The following is a 22,679-nucleotide window of genomic DNA, read 5'->3' on the forward strand; positions in this document are numbered from 1 at the left end:
CGTGAACAAGGCAATTAATCAGAAATAGATACATGCAAGATTAAGTTGCCTGGACTTTGACCTGGTGTAAATGTCTCAAATCTATATTTTATGACTTTAGACTTTAGAGACACAGCATGGACCCACTGAGTCCGCGCCAACTAATGATCCTCGTATACTAACACTAACCTACACACTAGAGGCAATTTTACTGAAGCCAGTAAAAACCTGTATGTCTATGCAGTGTGGGAAGAAACTGGAGTACCCGGTGAAAACCCCACGTGGACACAGGGAGAACGTACAAACTCTGTACAAACAACACCCATAATCAGGTTCATGCTCAATTTTAAGTGATTGAAAATATATACTGTCTAGAAAGCAAACCATATTCTATTCTGTCAAAGCTAAACAGAGCTACAAAATGGCCCAGGGAAGTATTTCTGTCGAGTTAATCAAGCATAATTTACATTAGTTTGTAAAATAATAGATGACAACCCACGCAGAAAATTGGGTGATGCAGATTGATTTAATCACCTTTTAAGGAATCCGTAACGTTCCACACTCCATAGTGAGGGTTCTGGTGGAAGCCGCTGATTGGTGGAAGCAGACTAGAGGAAGCAGCTGATTGGGTGCAACCTCAGGTTAGCATTTGTGCTTTCTGGTTAAAGGGGCAGTGCTTTAGTAAAGGTACAGTGGGTTAAAGGTGCAGTGCTTTAGTTAAGGTACAGTGGGTTAAAGGTGCAGTGCTTTAGTTAAGGTACAGTGAGCCAAGGGTACAGTGGGTTAAAGGGGCAGTGCTTTAGTAAAGGTACAGTGGGTTAAAGGTGCAGTGCTTTAGTAAAGGTACAGTGGGTTAAAGGGGCAGTGCTTTAGTAAAGGTACAGTGAGCCAAGGGTACAGTGGGTTAAAGATGCAGTGCTTTTTGTTTATATAATAAAGGTGCAGTTTAAAGGTCACGAGGGAGCAGCTGTTGTGAGTCAGATACCTGCTGATTTCTCCCAGCAGTTTCTATTGTGTTATACTGGTATCAGATCCAGGGTAAGGCGGGAGAATGACAGTCAGAGCAGTGTACTGTTCTGGATGTCAGATGTGGGAGGTCATGGTGTCGGATGGCCCTCCAGACATCCACATCTGCACCAGGTGCAGCGAGATGGGGCTCCTAAGGGACCGTATTAGGATCCTGGAGCAGCAGCTCGATGACCTCGCTCTGATCAGGGAGAGTGAGGAGGTCATAGAGGGGAGTTATAGAGAGGTGGTCACTCCAAAACCACGGGAGAGAGACATGTGGGTCACGTTAAGGAAGGGCAAGGGGCAGAGGCAGGAACGAGTGAGTACTCCAATGTCGGTACACCTCGCAAATAAGTACTCCTGTTTGAGTACGGATGGGGGTGACAGCCTACCCGGGGGTAGTGACAGCGGACGGGCCTCCAGCACAGAGACCGGCCCTGTTGCTCCAAAAGGTAGGGAAAAAAAGAGGGGCAATAGTAATTGGGGACTCTATTGTTAGGGGGTCGGATAGGCGATTCTGTGGACGCAGTCGGGAGACCAGGATAGTGGTCTGCCTCCCTGGTGCCAAGGTCTCGGACGTGTCTCAACGCATCCAAGATATCCTTAAATCAGAGGGAGAGGAGCCTGAGGTCGTGGTACATATAGGTACCAATGACATAGGAAAAAAAAGGGAAGAGGTCCTGAAGGGAGGATTTAGGGAGTTGGGAGGAGAGTTAAGAAAAAGGACCAAAAAGGTAACAATCTCAGGATTACTGCCTGTGCCACGCGACAGTGAGAGTAGGAATGGAGCGAGGTGGAGGATAAATGCGTGGCTGAAAGACTGGTGCAGAGGGCAGGGATTCAAGTTCCTGGATCATTGGGACTTCTTTTGGGGAAGGTGGGACCTGTACAGAAAGGATGGGTTGCACTTGAACCCGAGGGGGACCAATATCCTAGCGGGGAAATTTGCAAAGGCAGCTGGGGAGACTTTAATTTAAACTAGAATGGTTGGGGCGAGGGACTCAAATAGCGAAAGGTAGTAGACAGAATGGGAGGCAGGAAGCAGAAATGGGAAGCACTCGGACACAAGAGGAGAAAGAAAAAAAAGGAAATAAACAGAGAATAAGAGACGGGGGTTTTCTTAAATGTGCATATTTTAATGCTAGGAGCATTGTAAGAAAGGTGGATGAGCTTAGAGTCTGGATAGACACCTGGAAGTATGATGTTGTGGCGATCAGTGAAACGTGGTTGCAGGAGGGCTGTGATTGGAAACTAAATATTCCAGGATTTCGTTGCTTCAGGTGTGATAGAATTGGAGGGGCAAGAGGTGGAGGTGTTGCATTGCTAGTCAGGGAAGATATTACAGCAGTGCTTTGGCAGGATAGATTGGAGGGCTCATCTAGGGAGGCTATTTGGGTGGAATTGAGAAGTGGGAAAGGTGTAGCAACACTTATAGGGGTGTATTATAGACCACCAAATGGGGGTCGAGAATTGGAAGAGCAAATATGTAAGGAGATAGCAGAGATTAGTAGTAAGCACAAGGTAGTGATTGTGGGAGATTTCAACTTTCCACACATAGACTGGGAAACACATTCTGTAAATGGGCTGGATGGGTTGGAGTTTGTAAAATGTGTGCAGGATAGTTTTTTGCAGCAATACATAGAGGTACCTACTAGAGGAGGGGCAGTGCTGGACCTCCTGTTAGGAAATGAGACTGGACAGGTGGCGGAGGTATGCGTTGGGGAGCACTTCGGGTCCAGTGATCACAATACCATTAGTTTCAATATAATTATGGAGAGGGTCAGAACTGGACCTAGGGTTGAGATTTTTGATTGGAGAAAGGCTAACTTTGATGCGATGCGAGATGATTTAAAAGGAGTGAACTGGGACATTTTGTTTTATGGGAAAGATGTAGAAGAGAAATGGAGGACATTTAAAGGGGAAATTTTAAGAGTACAGAATCTTTATGTTCCTGTTCGGTTGAAAGGAAACAGTAAAAATTGGAAAGAGCCCTGGTTTTCAAGGGAAATTGGACATCTTGTTCGGAAAAAAAGGGAGATCTACAATAATTATAGGCAGCATGAAGTAAATAAGGTGCTTGAGGAGTATAAGGAATGTAAAAAGAATCTTAAGAAAGAAATTAGAAAAGCTAAAAGAAGATATGAGGTTGCTTTGGCAAGTAAGGTGAAAGTCAATCCAAAGGGTTTCTACAGCTATATTAATAGCAAAAGGATAAGGAGGGATAAAATTGGTCCATTGGAGAGACAGAGTGGACAGCTATCTGCAGAGCCAAAAGAGATGGGGGAGATATTGAACAATTTTTTTTCTTCGGTATTCACCAAGGAGAAGGATATTGAATTATGTGAGGTAAGGGAAACTAGTAGAGTAGCTATGGATACTATGAGGTTCAAAGTAAAAGAAGTACTGACACTTTTGAAAAATATAAAAGTGGATAAGTCTCCAGGTCCTGACAGGATATTCCCTAGGACATTGAGGGAAGTTAGTGTAGAAATAGCCGGGGCTATGACAGAAATATTTCAAATGTCATTAGAAACGGGAATAGTCCCCGAGGATTGGCGTACTGCGCATGTTGTTCCATTGTTTAAAAAGGGTTCTAAGAGTAAACCTAGCAATTATAGACCTGTTAGTTTGACTTCAGTGGTGGGCAAATTAATGGAAAAGATACTTAGAGATAATATATATAAGCATCTAGATAAACAGGGTCTGATTAGGAACAGTCAACATGGATTTGTGCCTGGAAGGTCATGTTTGACTAATCTTCTTGAATTTTTTGAAGAGGTTATTAGGGAAATTGACGAGGGTAAAGCAGTGGATGTTGTCTATATGGACTTTAGTAAGGCCTTTGACAAGGTTCCTCATGGAAGGTTGGTTAAGAAGGTTCAACTGTTGGGTATAAATGCAGGAATAGCAAGATGGATTCAACAGTGGCTGAATGGGAGAAGCCAGAGGGTAATGGTGGATGGCTGTTTATCGGGTTGGAGGCAGGTGACTAGTGGGGTGCCTCAGGGATCTGTGTTGGGTCCTTTGTTGTTTGTCATGTACATCAATGATCTGGATGAAGGTGTGGTAAATTGGATTAGTAAGTATGCAGATGATACCAAGATAGGGGGTGTTGTGGATAATGAAGAGGATTTCCAAAGTCTACAGAGTGATTTAGGCCATTTGGAAAAATGGGCTGAAAGATGGCAGATGGAGTTTAATGCTGATAAATGTGAGGTGCTACACCTTGGCAGGACAAATCAAAATAGGACGTACATGGTAAATGGTAGGGAATTGACGAATACAGTTGAACAGAGGGATCTGGGTATAACCGTGCATAGTTCCTTGAAGGTGGAATTTCATATAGATAGGGTGGTAAAGAAAGCTTTTGGTATGCTAGCCTTTATAAATCAGAGCATTGAGTATAGAAGCTGGGATGTAATGTTAAAATTGTACAAGGCATTGGTGAGACCAAATCTGGAGTATGGTGTACAATTTTGGTCGCCCAATTATAGGAAGGATGTCAACAAAATAGAGAGAGTACAGAGGAGATTTACTATAATGTTGCCTGGGTTTCAACAACTAAGTTACAGAGATAGGTTGAATAAGTTAGGTCTTTATTCTCTGGAGGGCAGAAGGTTAAGGGGGGACCTGATGGAGGTCTTTAAAATGATGAGAGGGATAGACAGAGTTGATGTGGACAAGCTTTTCCCTTTGAGAATAGGGAAGATTCAAACAAGAGGACATGACTTCAGAATTAAGGGACAGAAGTTTAGGGGTAATATGAGGGGGAACTTCTTTACGCAGAGAGTGGTGGCGGTGTGGAATGAGCTCCCAGTGGAAGTGGTGGAGGCAGGTTCATTGGTATCATTTAAAAATAAATTGGATAGGCATATGGATGAGAAGGGAATGGAGGGTTATGGTATGAGTGCAGGCAGGTGGGTCTAAGGGGAAAAAAAAAAAATTGTTCGGCATGGACTTGTAGGGCCGAGATGGCCTGTTTCCGTGCTGTAATTGTTATATGGTTATTATATGGTTAAGACTGGACTAACTTCATCTTCTGCAGTTGTATAGGGCTCTGGTAAGACCACTGCTGTATTGCGTACAGTTTCGGTCTCCTAATTTGAGAAAGGACATCCTTATGATTGAGGCAGTTTAGATTCACAAGATTGATCCCCGATGTTGGGCGATGTTGAAAAATGTTCCCAATGTTGGGCGAGTCCAGAACCAGGGGCCACAGTCTTAGAATAAAGGGGAGGCCATTTAAGACATTTTCACCCAGAGAGTTGTGAATTTGTGGAATTCCCTGCCACAGAGGGCAATGGAGGCCAAATCACTGGATGGATTTAAGAGAGTTCGATAGAGCTCTAGGGGCTAGAGGAATCCTATTTTCGATGTTTCTATGTATCCAGATGTGGAACTTTTGCAAGTCACTTAGAATTAAACCACAGGTCCTCTCCAGCTTAAGATTACCCAATTTATGTACCTCTCATACATATCCACCCACACATATTTGGTAGCACAGGCTACAATATTCCCCCAGAGTGCGCACATCTAGCTCAGTGTGGACTAGTTTGTTAGGATACCTACAACAGGTGCAAGTTGCATCATTTATGTAAGGGACATATGGTTTAATGAGCACCATGGACTGTGCTGACATAAATCATGCTCAAAATAGCATCATCTACTTTTCAAGCTGTAGGTTTTCCATTTGTCCTTGGGGTGCAAGATATTTGTTCCAAAAAATGAGGTCTAAATTCCGTGAAAGCTTGAGACAATCATTGTCAATTCAAGATTCAAGAAATTTATTGCCATGTCAACAAGTTGATAGGAATATGTCTTGGTTCGCTCTCAGACAGATACAATACAGTACAATACAACCACCACATACACCACAATAAATAATACAGACAATACCGTACAAAGGACAATATATACAGGAAGGACAGTACCCAGCATGGTCATATTAAGCGTAAGTGCAAGTGCAAAAGAAAGTGCAAAGTGATTAGTGCAAATTCAAATATCTGATGGCTTGGAGATAGGTGCTGTCTCGGAAGTGAGATGTTTTACTTTTAATGCTTCTATATCTCCTTCCTGATGGGAGGAGATTAAAGAGGTAATGTGCCGGGTGAAAGTGATCTGCTATGATTTTTTTGGCCTTTCTGGTGAGTCTTGTTGAGTAAAGTGATGTCACTGAGGGAAGTCTGCTGCAATCTTAGAAGCTCGGCGCACTATTCTCTCCAGCCGAATCTTATCCTGCGAGGTTGTGTGACCATACCAGACAAGCATAGAGAATGTGAGTATGCTTTCTATGGTATACCTATAGAAGTGGGTCATGGCTGGTCATGCTAAATAAGGGAGAGGCATTGATTCGTGTCTACTGAAGATGTTGTTTTCACTCACTCTCTTACCTTCTAACAGGCTGTGCAAGCTTACTCCGAGGCACTGATGATCCCCCTCCAGCAGAGGCATTAGGTCGCGGCAAGCCACTGCGAATCCCCGCACTCTGACCTTTATTCGTTGGAATGCCACTTGAAGGACTGTGATTTGGCGAGCCGAGAGACTGAGCAGACGGCCCAGTTGCAGAGCTATTATGACTGGTTGCGGAGCCTGCAGAGGCAGGCGCTGGATTGACCATCGCTTTCAGTGGCTGTCGAAGAGATAATGGTGATGGTGTGGTTGGAAGTCGGAGTTTACATGGAGAAGGTACTGTGAATGACAAACAAGTAGTTTGTTTTAGACATTTCATGTGATCTTACAATCATTTCAATACGGGTTTCGCACTTTAACATTAGTACTTCCAAGATTGAAATCCTATCTACCAAAATTCTTTCATCGATTACAAACTAAACGGAAAATAAACCCCAGAACAAGTGGGCTGCTCTTGCTAATAATATCTTAAGATTATTTCAAAAATGATACCATTAGGTCATAAGTCTTACAGAATGGAAACTGGCCCATCGGCCCAAATTTTCCACCACGACTGCCACACCCCATCTACACTACTCCCAACTGTCTGCGTTTGGTCCATATCCTTCTAAACTTATCCTATCCATGTACCTGTCTAAATGTATTTTAAATGTTGTGATAGTACCTGCCTTAAACACCTGTTCTGGCAGCTCATTACAAATACACACCACCTTTTGTATAAAAAAAGAACCCCTCGGGTTCCTATTATATCTTCCCCCCCAAATCAGATCAAATAGAATAAATTGTTGTCTTACAACTTTAGGCTGTGCACACCATACGCAAGAAGAAGAAGAAGAAGTGCTCTCGGATATACCTGATCTGGCTCGGGAGATTCATCCACCTTCATACAACTTAAGACATTCTGCACCTCACATATTTGAGCATTTGCTCTTATATATTTGTAGAAAGCTTTCTAGAGTTCCACATCCAAACAAAATATCCAAAACCACACGGACTCCTGTCATAGCATACAGCACGCACTTTTTTTTTTGGTTGAGGGGAATATTTCAAGTATTTAAATTCATTATTCATAAAAATAATTAATTTTATGAATCAACCATTTGTACCATTTGATAGTGCTTTAGGGTTTTTTTTTTTTAAATGCCACAGGAAATTGCAAGATTCCATGGCATTCAAAAACCCTCAAAAATAAATGCCTGGTTCCTCTCCATTATATCTTGTTGGCAGATATGAAATATTCAAATTCTCGATCCATTTGAAGTTAAAAAAAAGCCTTGTCTGTACTTCAAGGGTTAATTCCTTTCCTCTGGACAGCTGGTGAAAATTAATCTAATTTTAAGTTCATGCTCCACATTAACTTTTATCAAATGTCAGATATTCTTCACCAGTTCCACTAATACCAGCAATGCATTTTATGGATTATTGATCATGTGAAACTATATGAACCTCCATTATCGCCAAACTCATTCCTCAAGAGTTTTTTTATGGACAGGAAACAGGTGGTTTCTAAGCATCACAGGGTCAGTGTAAGGAGGGGAAATGAGGTTATATCTCAGGGCTGCCAACTCTCATGCTTTGAGCGTGAGACTAACGCATTTCGACAAATTCTCACTCCCTCACGCTGATCACAAATTTCTCACGCTTTGTCGTGAGAAATTCTGTGATCAACGAAATTTTCAAAACTAATATCAATGGCATGGGCCACGGGAGTTGGAAGCAGAAGCAGTGGCAGGAACAGGTGCGGACGGGGAGTGGGGCTGGCGAGTGTTTGCTGGGCTGGCGAGTCGCTCACTGCAACTCCGGCCATGGAGCAGCCTCAATGCAAGAGTCCCGGGCTGTCGGAGGCGTTGGAAGCCTTGTGCTGCTGCCGTGAGAATCTCTGTGCCAAATTCGCCCAGGTGACCAGCATGGATCAGGCTGCGGCTCGTTGCATCCTGGAGGACAACCAGTGGCTGCTGGAAGTAAGTACCAAGCACTGGGTAGAAACGGTGGAAGATAGTGGACTTCAAATGGGAGTGGTTGGAGAAAGCATCCTGCTTGCCTGCTAGATTTTCACTTACTGTAACTGCAGGAAAAATGTTCCCGATGTTGGGGGAGTTCAGAACCAGGGGTCACAGTTTAAGAATAAAGGGTAGGCCAGTTAGGACTGAGATGAAGACAAACTTTCTTCACGCAGAGAGTTGTGAATCTGGAATTCTCTGCCACAGAAGGCAGTGCAGGCCAATTCACTGGATGTTTTTAAGAGAGAGTTACATTTAGTTCTTGGGGCTAATGAAATCAAGGGATATGGGGAAAAAAAACCAGAAAGAGGCACTGATTTTAGATGAATAGCCATGATCATATTGAACGGCAGTGCTGGCTCGAAGGGCTGAATAGCCTTTCCTGCATCTATTTTCTATGTTTCTATGCTTGAGTATATGGCAATAAAACTCAATCATTTGATTTTGAAGCATTCATGCATGGTGGAGGTATAATGGCATCATAGAGTGATACAATGTGAAAACAGGCCATTCGGCGCAACTTGCCCACACCTGCCAACATGTCCCAGCTATGCTACTTGCTTTTGGTCCATACCTCCAAAGCTGCCCTATCCATGTATCAGTCTAACTGTTTCTTAAATGTTGGGATGGTCCCTGCCTCAACTACCTCCTCTGGCAGCTTGTTCCATACATCCACCACCCTTTGTGTGGAAAACGTTACCCCTTAAAAATAATGAATATAAAAAACATTGAAATCATACTTCTACAATGCACAGGTGTAAGGCTGGACTCGGGGTCAGGAATGAGAGAAGGTATGCAACTGGAGTCAGGGTCAGGAGTAGTACCGGTGTGCAGTGAGACCCAGGTTGGTCAACATGGGCCGTGTTTGATTATAATCGGATTTCCATACATGAATATACTAAGATCAGTCATGTGCTGCACGTGTTGATCAGAGCCTGGGCTCTACTGTGGAATGTAATTAGGAATGTAATTTAGTTTAACCTTATTCATAGCTAATCCAATTTAAAGCATATATATTGCATTCAAGTGTAAGTTAAAAGACTCGCTACAGTATGCACCATATTGCACAATTTCAAGCTGGGAAACGTGGATACTTGTTTATTGCTTGTAAACAAGCAATTGTTTATTGCTTGTAAACTCCCCCCCCCCTCCCCGTGGCTACACTCCCTCGGGCTTGGTCTCTCGCAATTTCTCACTCCGCACTCTTATCCAATGTTGGCAGCCCTGTTATATCTTGAAGATACAACCGGAACTTTCTCTAAAGCAGGCCTTAATGAAATGAGGTTGGACGGTGAGCAATGCATTATTTTCCCCGTAGGCATGGAGAAACTGTTAAAATTGGCTATTTTGTACTGCTTCACTCTGTTTACATAGTAGGATGGGCAACAGAAGAACAGGCCGGTTTCACCCCTTGGATATGACATTTTGCGGAAATGTAGCTATTTTTAAATAGGTCCTTTCTTTGGAGATTAAAGACATCAAAGACAGCTCCCATCCTGCGTTTGGACTGTTCGACCTGCTGCCCTCTGGAAGGCGCTATAGGTGCATCAAATCCAGGACAAACAGACTCAGGAATAGTTGCTTTCCGAGAATTATATCTACTATAAATTCAAATTCACACATGCACTGGCTACACCCGCCCAACACGGACTTCCCTCTGTATATATGTATATATGTATGTAGCGCCGCAATGAATTTTGTGCACCTATTCCCCCCCCCCCCCCCCCCCCCTTCTCCCTTCTGTTTTTTGTATTTTCCTGTTTCTTGTTTTTTGTTCTAAATTGTATGTATGCACTGAGTACGAGCAGCTTTCAGTTTCACTGTACATGTATCGTGACAATAAATGGCATATCTATATCTATCTAAAAACAAGATTTTTCCATGAGTACTATCCAAGCTGCTGGAAATAGCATGAATGAAACTAGACAAACAATTTTGACACAAAACTTTGCCTATTTCCTTCGCTCCATAGATGCTGCCTCTGCCACTGAGTTTCTCCAGCATTTTTGTCTACAAAGAATTGACAATAACTTGTTTACAAGCAATAAACAAGTATCCACGTTTCCCATGAACTTAAAATACAGATAATTTGGCGTTCATTCCCTCACGATTGCTTTGAAGGGAGGTTTACAGTCATTATCATTGTGCTCCCTGTGGGAGCTTGCTGCACACAAACTGCATTACAACAGTGGTTGTGCTTCTTAAGTACATACACTTCTATGTGGCTTAGGACATTTGGTATTGTCATTTGAAGTTGTTACAGTCCTCAAGTTATACAATACAATCCAATTTATTTGTCGTTTGGACCCCGTTGAGGTCCAAACGAAATGTTGTTTCTGCAGTCATACATACAAAACGAAAAAGACCCAAGACACAACACAATTTACACAAACATCCTTCACAGCGCATCTTCTCCTCGCTGTGAAGGAAGGCAAAAAAAAAACATATCTCTCCCCTGCACTCCCCTCTCCCCCCCATGTCAGAGTCAAAGACAGTCAAAGCCCCCAGCGGGCGATGTTAAATGTCCCGCAGCCATTAAAGCCACGCCGGGTGATGCAAGGCCAAGCACCGGGTCTTGGTGTTGGAGCCCTGGCGGTCTTGGTGTTGGAGCCCCCGGCGGGCGCTCACAAAGTCCCGCGGCAATTCCAAGCCGCGCGGGGCAGGGATGTAAGGCCCCGCTCCAGGTAATCTTCAACCCCGCAACTCGGGCGGGAGAAGTCGCCGTTGCGGAAGCCCCGAAAAGCGGTCTCCAACCAGGGACCCGCGGGCTCCCGGTATTTCAGTCCACAGACCTGCGGTAGGAGCTTCCGAAACTCCGGGGGTCGGGCCACAGCAGCGCTCCACCACAGCTCCACCCGCTCCGGACTCGGCCAGCTCCGTGAAGGCGAGTCGTCCGCAGCTCCGCGGCTGGAGCCCCAGGTCGTTACTGCTGGAGGCCGCTCCACGTATCAGCCCCAACGACAACGGAGACCCGACAAAGAAAAGGTTGGGTCTCCCGTGCAGGGGAAAGAATTTAGAGTTTCCCCCACACACATACCCCGACAAAAAATAATTAAAAACTACATTTAAACGAAACAGAAAATAATAAAAAAACAGACGGACTGCAGAGGCCGCTGCTGACGAGAGTCGCGCCGCCCACTGATCAAGTTGGTGTAATTTACAATTTTTTCTCAATTCTTACTTTATCTTTTAATTAGATAATTTGAACACCTGGAGTAATCTGGGCAGAGGACTTGGCACTTTGCCGAAGGCCTTTTGAAATGTCTGCAAAATGTACTCTTCCGTTTAGATTTTAATGCATACTTACTCGCTGAAGCTTGTTGCTGAATACGTGGTACACCCCCATTTGGCACTTGTAAATTCGAATCACAACTTCTACTGTTTTTAACAGATTCTGGTGACTGGATATTAGATGCCCTGGATAGATTTGGAAGACTGCGTCTTAACTTTTCTAGGACAGAGAAATATCAAAGATATTACCCTTTAAACGTCAAACAAAACCACGCAAAATAATTTTCTTAGGGAATACTGCAGTCAATATTATATAATTTCAAATCTTGAATTTTGTTAGGTTATATTTGGATTTCCTAGCTTTACTTTATTGAACCAAGTAACACTGAAATTAATAGGAAAAGGTAATTATATGACTAAGTTCTGTGCTGCTCTTTGTGGCATAGGGAAAATTGTAATTTTTTTTTAGGTTGAATGAAGTTTTCCTTTTCAGTGACTTGAATGTGAATGAGATGCAGTAGGAATAGGCCGATCAGCCCTTCATGCCTACTCTACTATTTAATAAAATATCTGATCCAATTATGACCACAACAATCCTTTCCTATTTTCTCCCCATATCCTTTGACTTCCTTGTAGTTCAATCTCCATTCTGAATATATTCAACGACTATCTTTACAGCTCTCCAGTTCATGCTTATTATTTGGAAAAGTAAAGGAGTGGCCTGTGTTTCCGTCATGACATTCTCATCGTGAAACACAGGAAACTTTATTACTTAACTACTGAACATTGACTTGTAAAGGAGGCAAAAATGTACAGAAAGTGGTCATGCTATTGAAGATGCAGATACTGTTCCAAGCATTATTGTAAATCAATACTGCAAATATATCATAACATTTAAAACATGCAAGTATGTTCATTAGAACTCCACAATCACCCCAATAAAGCTGAATACAATATACAAGAAAAATCTGATTATTCATAGCAATTTACGAATCTGGAGACAAGTAAAATTTAATCTTAAACTAAGAAATCTATCTCTTCTTTCTCCAATAGCTAATAACCCATCGTTCAAACCATCTATTATAGATAAAACGTTTATTCATTGGGAAAGACTAGGAATTAAAAAGGTTGGAGATTTGTACGAAATGGGAAACCTCTTATCATTCCAGAAATTACAATCAAAATAGTCTGAAAGGTAATCAATATTTTAGATATCTTCAAATTCGAGATTATTTGAAAACATATACCCACGAATACCAAACTCTGTTGCCAGATATATTAGATGAAGGTATGAATAGAAATGCAGTCAAATAATTTAATATCTTACTTGTACAATATCCTTCTAAATATAGAAACTCCATCGTCAGATGTAATTAGAAGAGAGTGGGAACAGGAATTTAGCCTAAAAACCCCCAAAGACAGATGGGAAAAATATCTCCTATATATACATAATTGCTCGATTAATGTAAAACATATTCTAATCCAATTTAAAATACAACACAGACTATATTACTCAAAAACCAAATTGAACAAAATGTTTCCAAATGTATCTCCTATCTGCGACAAATATCTATCTCAAGAAGCAACTATAACACACTCCTTTGCCTCTTGCATAAAACGTTATAAATTTTGGAACGGAATTTTTGAAATTTCTCAAAATTATTAAAAGCAAAACTGGACCCCCATACAGAATTTATTATTTTTGGAACAACAGGAGCCTGCTCTGAGCTATCAATATTTCAAAGGCGTTCCCTCAATTACGGCCTGATAATGGCAAAAAACTCATACTTAAATTTTGGAAAAATGCAGCCACCCCAACTCTTAAAATGTGGATCACAAGCATGTCTGAGACGCTACATCTTGAAGATATGATTTGTCTTAGCAGGAAAATCAGAGCAATTTTTAAAGATATGGTCTCCCTTCATTGATTCATTACAAGCATAATAAGGTGCAACACAACTTCGGAATTAAACCGATTTACGGACAGGGTGATGGGTTTGGTGAGAAACGAAGTAGGTATATCAACACGTTTTTTTTTTCCTTTTCTTTTTATTATTTTCCGTTTTTGTCTTTTTATTTATTTATTTAAAAAAAAGTTTTTACTTATTCACTCTGCGACTACACTCTTTGGTAGTTTTGGGGTAACACATTCACTAGCTCTTTCACACTATCTTTCTTGCTCCTTTTCTCTCTTTCTATTTCATTTTTGTCAAAATTAAAATGGAAGATGTACAATAAATGTAGTTTGTCATATGCCGCAGTTTATACTACTGTAAACTGCTAATAAAAATATTATTAAAAAAATAGAACCACAATCAATCAGTTACCTTCATTTTTTATGATATTACATTGGAGGTCTGATGCATGCCCTTGTAGAGATAGACGTGGTTGTTGCAGGCGACTGATCATGGGTTGTGGGGAGACAGATGCCCTCCCATAATCCAGACTTCGTGCAGGAGAGCGTGAGCGTGGAGAATTCCTGGGTGAATGCCGGGGTGAAGCTCGAGGGGTGTGCCGTGGAGACGGAGTGAAACGGTTTAGCGGCGGGTGCAAAGCTTGAGGAGCGCAATCTTCTTCATCTTCTAGACTCTGAACATCAAACTCCTGATCACTGAATGTACCTCGTCTTGTTGAATGGCAAGACGAACCAGAACTACGTCTTGAAGTACTTGCTGCATACTCCTGTCTAAGACCTAGTGATAATAAAATGTAGCTGAATAAAACACCTTACATCGTCCATAAACTTAAATTCATCCAAACTCTCCCACCCATATCCTAGCACTTGTTGTGTTTCCGGTCTTCTTGCTACTTTATAAAGAATTGCAAACATGACCTTCTCTTTCTCACATTATATCCTATATATGCCACTCCTTAACTTCCACAGAAAGCCCAAGTTCACTTAATTCCTCATCCTAACTCCACCCCTTATTGGCGCACTGGAGAATCTCCAATTGTAATTATTGTGCATCCTCCTTTGGAATTCCCTTGTTGTGTGCCTTGGTCCCTCTATAGGACTGACTAAAACTCATCTCTTAGACAAAACTACAATATCTAATTTGCCCCAGCATCAAATATTGCCTGATAAAACGCTTGTGAAGTACCATGTTAAACCTGCCATATGAACTCAAGTTATTATCCATTGGAAGTAACTTAAAAAAAAAATTCAGTAATCAAGAAAGCAAACAAACTTAAATTTTACCAGTTCCAGCTAGACACAGAAAGGAAATGTCGTAGAACTATAAGGGAACAATATTAATAATTGTCAGAAGGAAATGGCGAACACAAAAAAAGTGACAGAATCAGTTCACGTTTCACATTAATACTTACTCTCTTCCTGCATACGAGCTAAGATTTGCACGTCTGTGACGTCAGCAAGCTTGTAGCCAGATCCCAACGAGTCGTCATCTACTTCAGAAGCACTTAGCTCACTATCCACAGATGAAGGGGGGCTAATTAGGGCATTTTGGTCTGTAGAACCTTTAAAATGACCTAACGTGGAAAGAAGAGGAACATTGCATTTGTTCGTTTTGGCTCTTGCATATATAGTAGACATGTTAGATTATTTGTACTTCAACAAAATTTGGGCACAAATGGACAAAACAGAAGAGAGACCAATTCTACCTTTGTCTCTACACAATGGAAGCTTTCCAAGGGGTCACAGAAAAATTAGTATGTGAAAAAATGATATAACCAGAAGATTGGAAAACAATGATAACATTATTTAATATATCAGAGGCAAAATTGGGTCATTATGCCTATTCTGACTATCTGGTAGTTACCCAATTCGTAAATGCATTATTCATCAAATATTAATCCAATCACAGTAAAAATTATGATTGAAGGGCCAAATGGCCTACTCCTGCACCTATTGTCTATTGATTGGATTTTCATTCACCACCCTCAGTTTTGCAAAGCAATACCTATTTTAAAGAACACCAATTATAAGTTTTGCAATGCAATACCTCCTCATACTTTTATTTTTGCTAATCACTATCTTTCTGCCAAAGGGAACAGCTTCTCCTTATTTGTTCTGAAGCCACATACCTTTCTAATACAAAGGATGCATTGGCCTTGGAAAGAAGGCAGCACAAATTCAACAGAATGTTACTAGAACTCCAAGAGTTAGATTATGAGGAGAGATTTAAAAAAAAAATAGGTTTGCATTATGTGGAATACTGAAGTTTAAGGGATTTTTTTTTAGGGTGTAACTAGGAAAATGTACAAGGAAGAGCCAGTGGATGTAGTGTACCTGGACTTTCAGAAAGCCTTTGATAAGGTCCCACATAGGAAATTAGTGGGAAAAATTAGAACACATGGTATTGGGGGTAGGGTACTGACATGGATAGAAAATTGGTTGGCAGACAGGAAACAAAGAGTAGGGATTAACGGCTCCCTTTTAGAATTGCAGGCAGTGACTAGTGAGGGACCGCAAGGCTCGGTGCTGGGGCCGCAGTTATTTACAATATATATTAATGATTTAGATGAAGGGATTAAAGGTAACATTAGCAAATTTGCAAATGACACAGAGCTGGGTGGCAGTGTGAACTGTGAGGAGAATGCTATGGGGACGCAGGGTGACTTGAACAAGTTGGATGAGTGGGCAGATGCATGGCAGATTCAGTTTAATGTGGATAAATGCGAGATCAACTTTGGTGGCAAGAACAGGAAGCAGATTATTATCTGAATGGTGTCAAGTTAGGAAACTGGGAAGTACAACGAGATCTGGGGGATCTTGTTCATCAGTCGCTGAAAGTAAGCATGCAGGTACAGCAGGCAGTGAAGAAAGCTAATGTATGTTAGCCATAACATGAGGAGTTGAGCATAGAAGCAAAGAGGTCCTTCTGCTGTTGTACAGGGCCCTGGTGAGACCACACCTGGAGTGCAGTTTTGGTCTGAGGAAGGACATTCTTGTAGGTTCAGTGCAGTGTAGGTTCACAAGGTTAATTCCCACGATGGCGGGACTGTCATATGTTGATAGAATGGAGCGGCTGGGCTTGTAGACCGTGGAATTTAGAAGACGAGAGAGGATCTTATTGAAACGTATAAGATTATTAAGGGATTGGACACGCTAGAGGCAGAAAACATGTGCCCAATGTTGGGGGAGTGCAGAACCAGAGGCCACAGTTTAAGAATAAGGGGTCAGACATTTAGAACAGAGACGAGGAAAAACGTTTTCACCCAGAGTTGTGAAACTGTGGAATTCTCTGCCTCAGAAGGCAGTGGAGGCCAATTCTCTGGATGCTTTCAAGAGAGAGTTAGATAGAGCTCTTAAAGATAGTGGAGTCAAGGGATATGGGGATAAGGCAAGAACGGGGTACTGATTGTGGATGATCAGCCATGATCACAATTAATGTCCTACTCCTGCACCTATTGTCTAATTTGACTGAAATTTTAATTTAGGGGTTTATTGCAACTGACAGGATGGGCAGAAAATATTTTGTAAATCAACACACAGAAAATGGTGGAAACAGTCAGTAGGTTAGACAACATCTGTGGAAAGTGAAACAGGAAGCAGTTAATATTTCTGGGAATCCATGAAGACATTTTCTGTTGTTAGACTGTGGTTTTATGGACAGTAAAGGGTAGTCTATGGCAGAAGTGTAGAACTTCCTTCCCACCTCCAATATATAGAGGTTTATTAAATTAACAATTTGAAATTTGAGATATATAGATATTTACCAGCAAAGGACAAAAACAAATGCAGAGCCTAGATATGTGAAAGCAATCATGTCATCTCCTTGAGTGGCAGCACATGTCCTGATTGACTTGCGATGTTATTAAAGCCCGACTAAAAATACAAATTTGGAACCACGTGAGGAACTGTTTCATTTTAACATTCAACTTTAAGGATTCTGTCTCAAATGTGATGACCTCAGAGGCTCTACGATATTATAAGGTCAATTTGTAGCAAGGCCAGAGAAGCTGATTCATGTTTATTTATAATGACGAGGAAAAGGGTGGGGGTGGGGGATTAAATCACTGGGAAGCTGTGCAGATGATAATAAACGGACAGAAAAATAAACATGTGGCAGTACAGGAGGATGTTTATGACTAACTTGCTCAAAGATTTCAAGGAAATCCAGAAGGATTTAATCAGCGCGGTTGACATGCCATTGCCATGGCTTAAGATAATCTGAACTAATGCCCACCAACATAAATACTGATCAATATTAAATAGAAACATAGAAAATAGGTGCAATAGGCCATTTGGACCTTCGAGCCTGCACCGCCATTCAATATGATCATCCAACTCAGTATCCTGTACCACCTGCCTTCTCTCCATACCCCCTGATCCCTTTAACCACAAGTGCCACATCTAACTCCCTCTTAAATATAGCCAATGAACTGGCCTCAACTAGAGTCTAGATAAAACATTATCCTATTCTTCCCACAATAAACATAAATGACAGTTTATAAATTATGTACCGATTGGAACAAACAATCCATGATCTCTGTAAATTTAAATAAATACAAGGTACCTCGTGCTGACTCCCTGCAAATAGCATTCAATTTTACCAGTACAGGTGCACAACCTTTTATCCGAAAGCCTTGGGACCAGACACTTCTCAGATTTCGGAATTTTTCGGATGTCGGAATGGAAGATTTTTAGCGTGGATTAGGTAGGTCGCGCGGGCGGCTTGGAAAGTCTGAGCGGCTGCCTCCTCCCCGGAGACCGGGGAATCATTGTAAATCATTGCTTAAATGTTAGTCAGTTAGTTTGGAGGGCTTTTATGTGGTGAAGGGGGGAGGGTGAAGGGGGAAACTTTAATTCTTAGTCCCCTACCTGGTCGGAGAGGCGGGGAGCGGGCAATGCCTTTCCGGGTCGCCGTGCAGTAAGCTCCGGAGCGCTGTGGCCACCGACTCCCAACATCGTGGAGCTGGGGCTGCGGGCGTCCGGCCAAGAGCGGCGCCGGTTGGAGCTCGGACCCCGGCGAAATCGATCCCTGGCCCTGCAGCCCCAGCTCTGCGATGTTGGGAGTCGGCGGCGGCGCAGCGCTGGGATACCAGCGGGGAGCGGGCAATGCCTTTCCGGGTCGCCGTGCGGTAAGCTTCGGAGCGCTGTAGTCGCTGACTCCCAACATCGCGGAGCTGGGGCTGCGGGCGTCCGGCACTGGATTTGGAGTGCCGCGGAGCCAGGAATCGAGTATTAAAGCTCTCTGGAGAATTAAAGTTTCCCCCTACACCCCCCCACCCCCACCATCCACATAAAAGCCCTCCAAACTGACTAACATTTAAGCAATGATTTACAGATGTTTAAGTGTCTCCCCGGTCTCCGGGGAGGAGGCAGCCGCTACAGTAGTACAGACCTGGGTTGATCGTGGGTCGTTTCGGGTCAAGTTTGGCGCCAAACGCGAGATTTGTTGTGCAGACGACATCCTGGAAAAATGTCCGGGTTTCGGAACTTTTCGGTTTCCGGAATTTCGGATAAAAATTTGTGCACCTGTATATTCGTAAAATTACAATAAGGCACCTTGAAACTACTGGTACCACCACTCTAGAATTAAAATGTTAAAACCGCTATAAATTAATGGTACATCAAAATCAAACATCTGAAATTGTGCACAATTATGAAACATTGAATAATTACTGTGATGTTACGGTCACTTTACCTGTAGTCGCAGGCATTACCAACTGTTTCACATGTGAAGTTGTTCGGACTGGTGTGGAGGACGGGGAACTGAAACCACTGCCAAAAGGACTATTGCTTCCACTTGGACTGAAGGGACTTGGGTAATTAGCAGGGTAATAAGAGTTACCAAATAGACTGCGCCTTTTGCAATCTGCAAAATAAAAAATGACAACATAACTCATTTTCATAGTAATGCCAGTTTCCATGTACAATCAGAATAGTGCAAACAGCAGTAGTGCTACATGCCCAATAATCTGGAGCAGGTTTGGGAAATTGTATTCAAACTTCACGATAAAATGCAACCAAATTCCACAATAATATTCAGGGAAGTTGACAATGACTGTAACAAGCTACAGAAAATCTGAAATAAAACCAAAAAATGCTGGAAACCGAGGTTCAACCTGACACACAAACTGTTTCTTTCAACATATACAGCATGACCTGCTGAATGCGTTTCCTGCATATTCTGTCTCTATTCAATTTCATAAAAAGCTGATGTCAATAGACAAGAGGTATAGGAGTGGGCCATATGGCCCTTCAAGCCCCAGCACCGTCATTCAATGTGATCATGACTGATCATCCACAATTAGTACCCCCGTTCCTGCCTTCTCCCCATATCCCCTGATTCCGCTATCTTCAAGAGTCCTATCTAGCTCTCTTGAAAGTTTCCAGAGAACCGGCATCCACCACCCTCGGAGGCAGAGAATTCCACAGACTCACCACTCTCTGTGTGAAAAAGTGTTTCCTCATCTCCATTCTAAATGGCTCACCCCAATTCCTGAACTGTGGCCCCTGGTTCTGGACTCACCAAACATCGGGAACATGTTTCCTGCCTCTAGAGTGTCCAAACCTTTAATAATCTTATATGTTTCAATAAGATCCCATCTCATCCTCCTAAATTCCAGAGAATACAAGCCCAGCAGCTCCACTCCCTCAGCATATGACAGTCCCACCATACCGGGAATTAACCTTGTGAACCTTTGCTGCACTCCTTCAAAGGCAAGAATGTCCTTCCTCAAATCTGGGGACCAAAACTGCACACAATACTCCAGGTGTGGTCTCACTAGGGCCCTGTACAACTGCAGAAAAACGTCTTTGCTCTTATACTCAACTCTCCTGATATGAAGGCCAGCATGCCATTCACTTTCTTCACTGCCTGCTGTACCTGCATGCTTACTTTAACTGACTGATGAACAAGGACCCCCAGATCCCGTTGTACTTCCCCTTTTCCCACCTTGACACAATTTAGATAATCTTCCTTCCTGCTTTTGCTATCAAAGTGGATAACCTCACATTTATCCACATTAAACTGCATCTGTCCACTCCCCCAGCCTGTCCAAGCCACCCTGCATTCTCATAGCATCCTCCTCACTGTTCACACTGCCACCCAGCTTTGTGTCATCTGCAAATTTGCTAATGTTACTTGTAATCCCTTCATCTAAATCATTAATATATATTGTAAATAGCTGTGGTCCTAGCACCGAACCTTGCGGTACTCCGCTAGTCAATGCCTGCCATTCTGAAAGGGACCCGTTAATTCCTACTCTTTGTTTCCTGTCTGCCAACCAATTTTCTATCCATGTCAGCACTCTACCCCCAATACCATGTACCCTAATTTTGCCCACTAATCTCCTATGTGGGACCTGATCAAATGCTTTCTGAAAGTCCAGGTACACGACATCCACTGGTCGATTTTCTTAGCTACATCTTCAAAAAATTCCAGAAGATTAGTTAAGCATGATTTCCCCTTCGTAAATCCATGCTGACTCGGACCGAACCTGCTATCCAAATGTGCCGCTATTTCATCTTTTATGATTGACCAGCATCTTCCCCACCATCGATGTCAGGCTAAAATCCCTTGATTTCTCTCTCCCACCTTTCTTAAAAAGTGGGATAACATTAACTACCCTCCAATCCACAGGAACTAATCCTGAATCTTTAGAACATTGGAAAATGATCACCAATGCATTCACGATTTCTAGAGCCATTGGGCCCTGGGATTTATTAGCCTTCAGTCCCATCAGTCTACCTAACACCATTTCCTGCTAATGTGGATTTCCATCAGTTCCTCCATCACCCCAGATCCGCTGGCTAGTACATCAGGAAGATTGTTTGTCCTCCTTAGTGAAGACGGATCCAAAGTACCTGTTCGACTCATCTACCATTTCCTTGTTCCCCATAATAAATTCACCCTTTTCAGTCTTCAAGGGTCCAACTTTGGTCAACTAATTTTTTCCTCTTCACATACCTAAAGAAGATTTTACTATCCTCCTTTATATTCTTGGCTAGCTTAACTTCGTACCTCATCTTTTCTACCCGTATTGCCTTTTTAGTTATCTTCTGTTGCTCTTTAAACGTTACCCAATCCATTGGCTTACCTCTCATTTTTCCAATGCTGTACTTCTTCTCTTTTATTTTTTATACTTTCCTCGTCAGCCACGGTCGCTCCTTACTCCCCTTGGAATCTTTCTTCCTCTTTGGAATGAACTGATCCTGCACCTCCTATATTATTCCCAGAAATACCTGCCATTGGTGTTCAACTGTCACCCCTGCTAGGGTATCTTTCCAGTCAACTTTGGCCAGCTAACCATATAACCATATAACAATTACAGCACGGAAACAGGCCATCTTGGCCCTACAAGTTCATGCCGAACAAATTTTTTTCCCCTTAGTCCCACCTGCCTGCACTCGTACCATAACCCTCCATTCCCTTCTCATCCATATGCCTATCCAATTTATTTTTAAATGATACCAATGAACCTGCCTCCACCACTTCCACTGGGAGCTCATTCCACACCGCCACCACTCTCTGCGTAAAGAAGTTCCCCCTCATATTACCCCTAAACTTCTGTCCCTTAATTCTGAAGTCATGTCCTCTTGTTTGAATCTTCCCTATTCTCAAAGGGAAAAGCTTGTCCACATCAACTCTGTCTATCCCTCTCATCATTTTAAAGACCTCTATCAGGTCCCCCCTTAACCTTCTGCGCTCCAGAGAATAAAGACCTAACTTATTCAACCATGAGCTCCTCCCTCATGGCTCCATAGTCCCCTTTGTTTAACTGTAATACCGACACATCCGATTTACCCTTCTCCTTCTCAAATAGTAGCTTAAAACATCATATTATCGTCACTACCTCCTAATGGCTCCTTTACCTCGTTCCCTTATCAAATCCGGTTCATTACATAACACTAAATCCAGAATTGCCTTCTCCCTGGTAGGCTCCAGTACAAGCTGCTCTAAGAATCCATCACGGAGACACTCCACAAACTCCCTTTGTTGGGGTCCAGTACCAACCTGATTTAGGTTCAGTAAAGGTATCATGCATCTACCAAATTATTAAAAAAATTGGTTGTTTCATTCCATCTGGAGAAGGAAATCTTATACAATGCATGATTTTAGACACAGTCACTTAAGTATATCA

The 22,679-nt window shown here is 42.4% G+C and overlaps 1 protein-coding gene across 1 annotated transcript in view; it reads right to left on the reverse strand.

Annotated features, from left to right (window-relative positions):
* slain2 (SLAIN motif family, member 2) overlaps positions 1–22,679 on the reverse strand; it is a 49,600-nt gene that overhangs the window by 10,046 nt on the left and 16,875 nt on the right. The window contains 5 exon segments of the mRNA XM_055636565.1: positions 6,378–6,675; positions 11,704–11,847; positions 13,955–14,320; positions 14,955–15,116; positions 19,238–19,408. Of these exon segments, the coding sequence (XP_055492540.1) occupies positions 6,378–6,675; positions 11,704–11,847; positions 13,955–14,320; positions 14,955–15,116; positions 19,238–19,408 (1,141 nt within the window).

Source organism: Leucoraja erinacea, chromosome 1 (genome assembly GCF_028641065.1).
Source record: "Leucoraja erinacea ecotype New England chromosome 1, Leri_hhj_1, whole genome shotgun sequence".
NCBI classification, from domain to species: Eukaryota; Metazoa; Chordata; class Chondrichthyes; order Rajiformes; family Rajidae; genus Leucoraja; species Leucoraja erinaceus.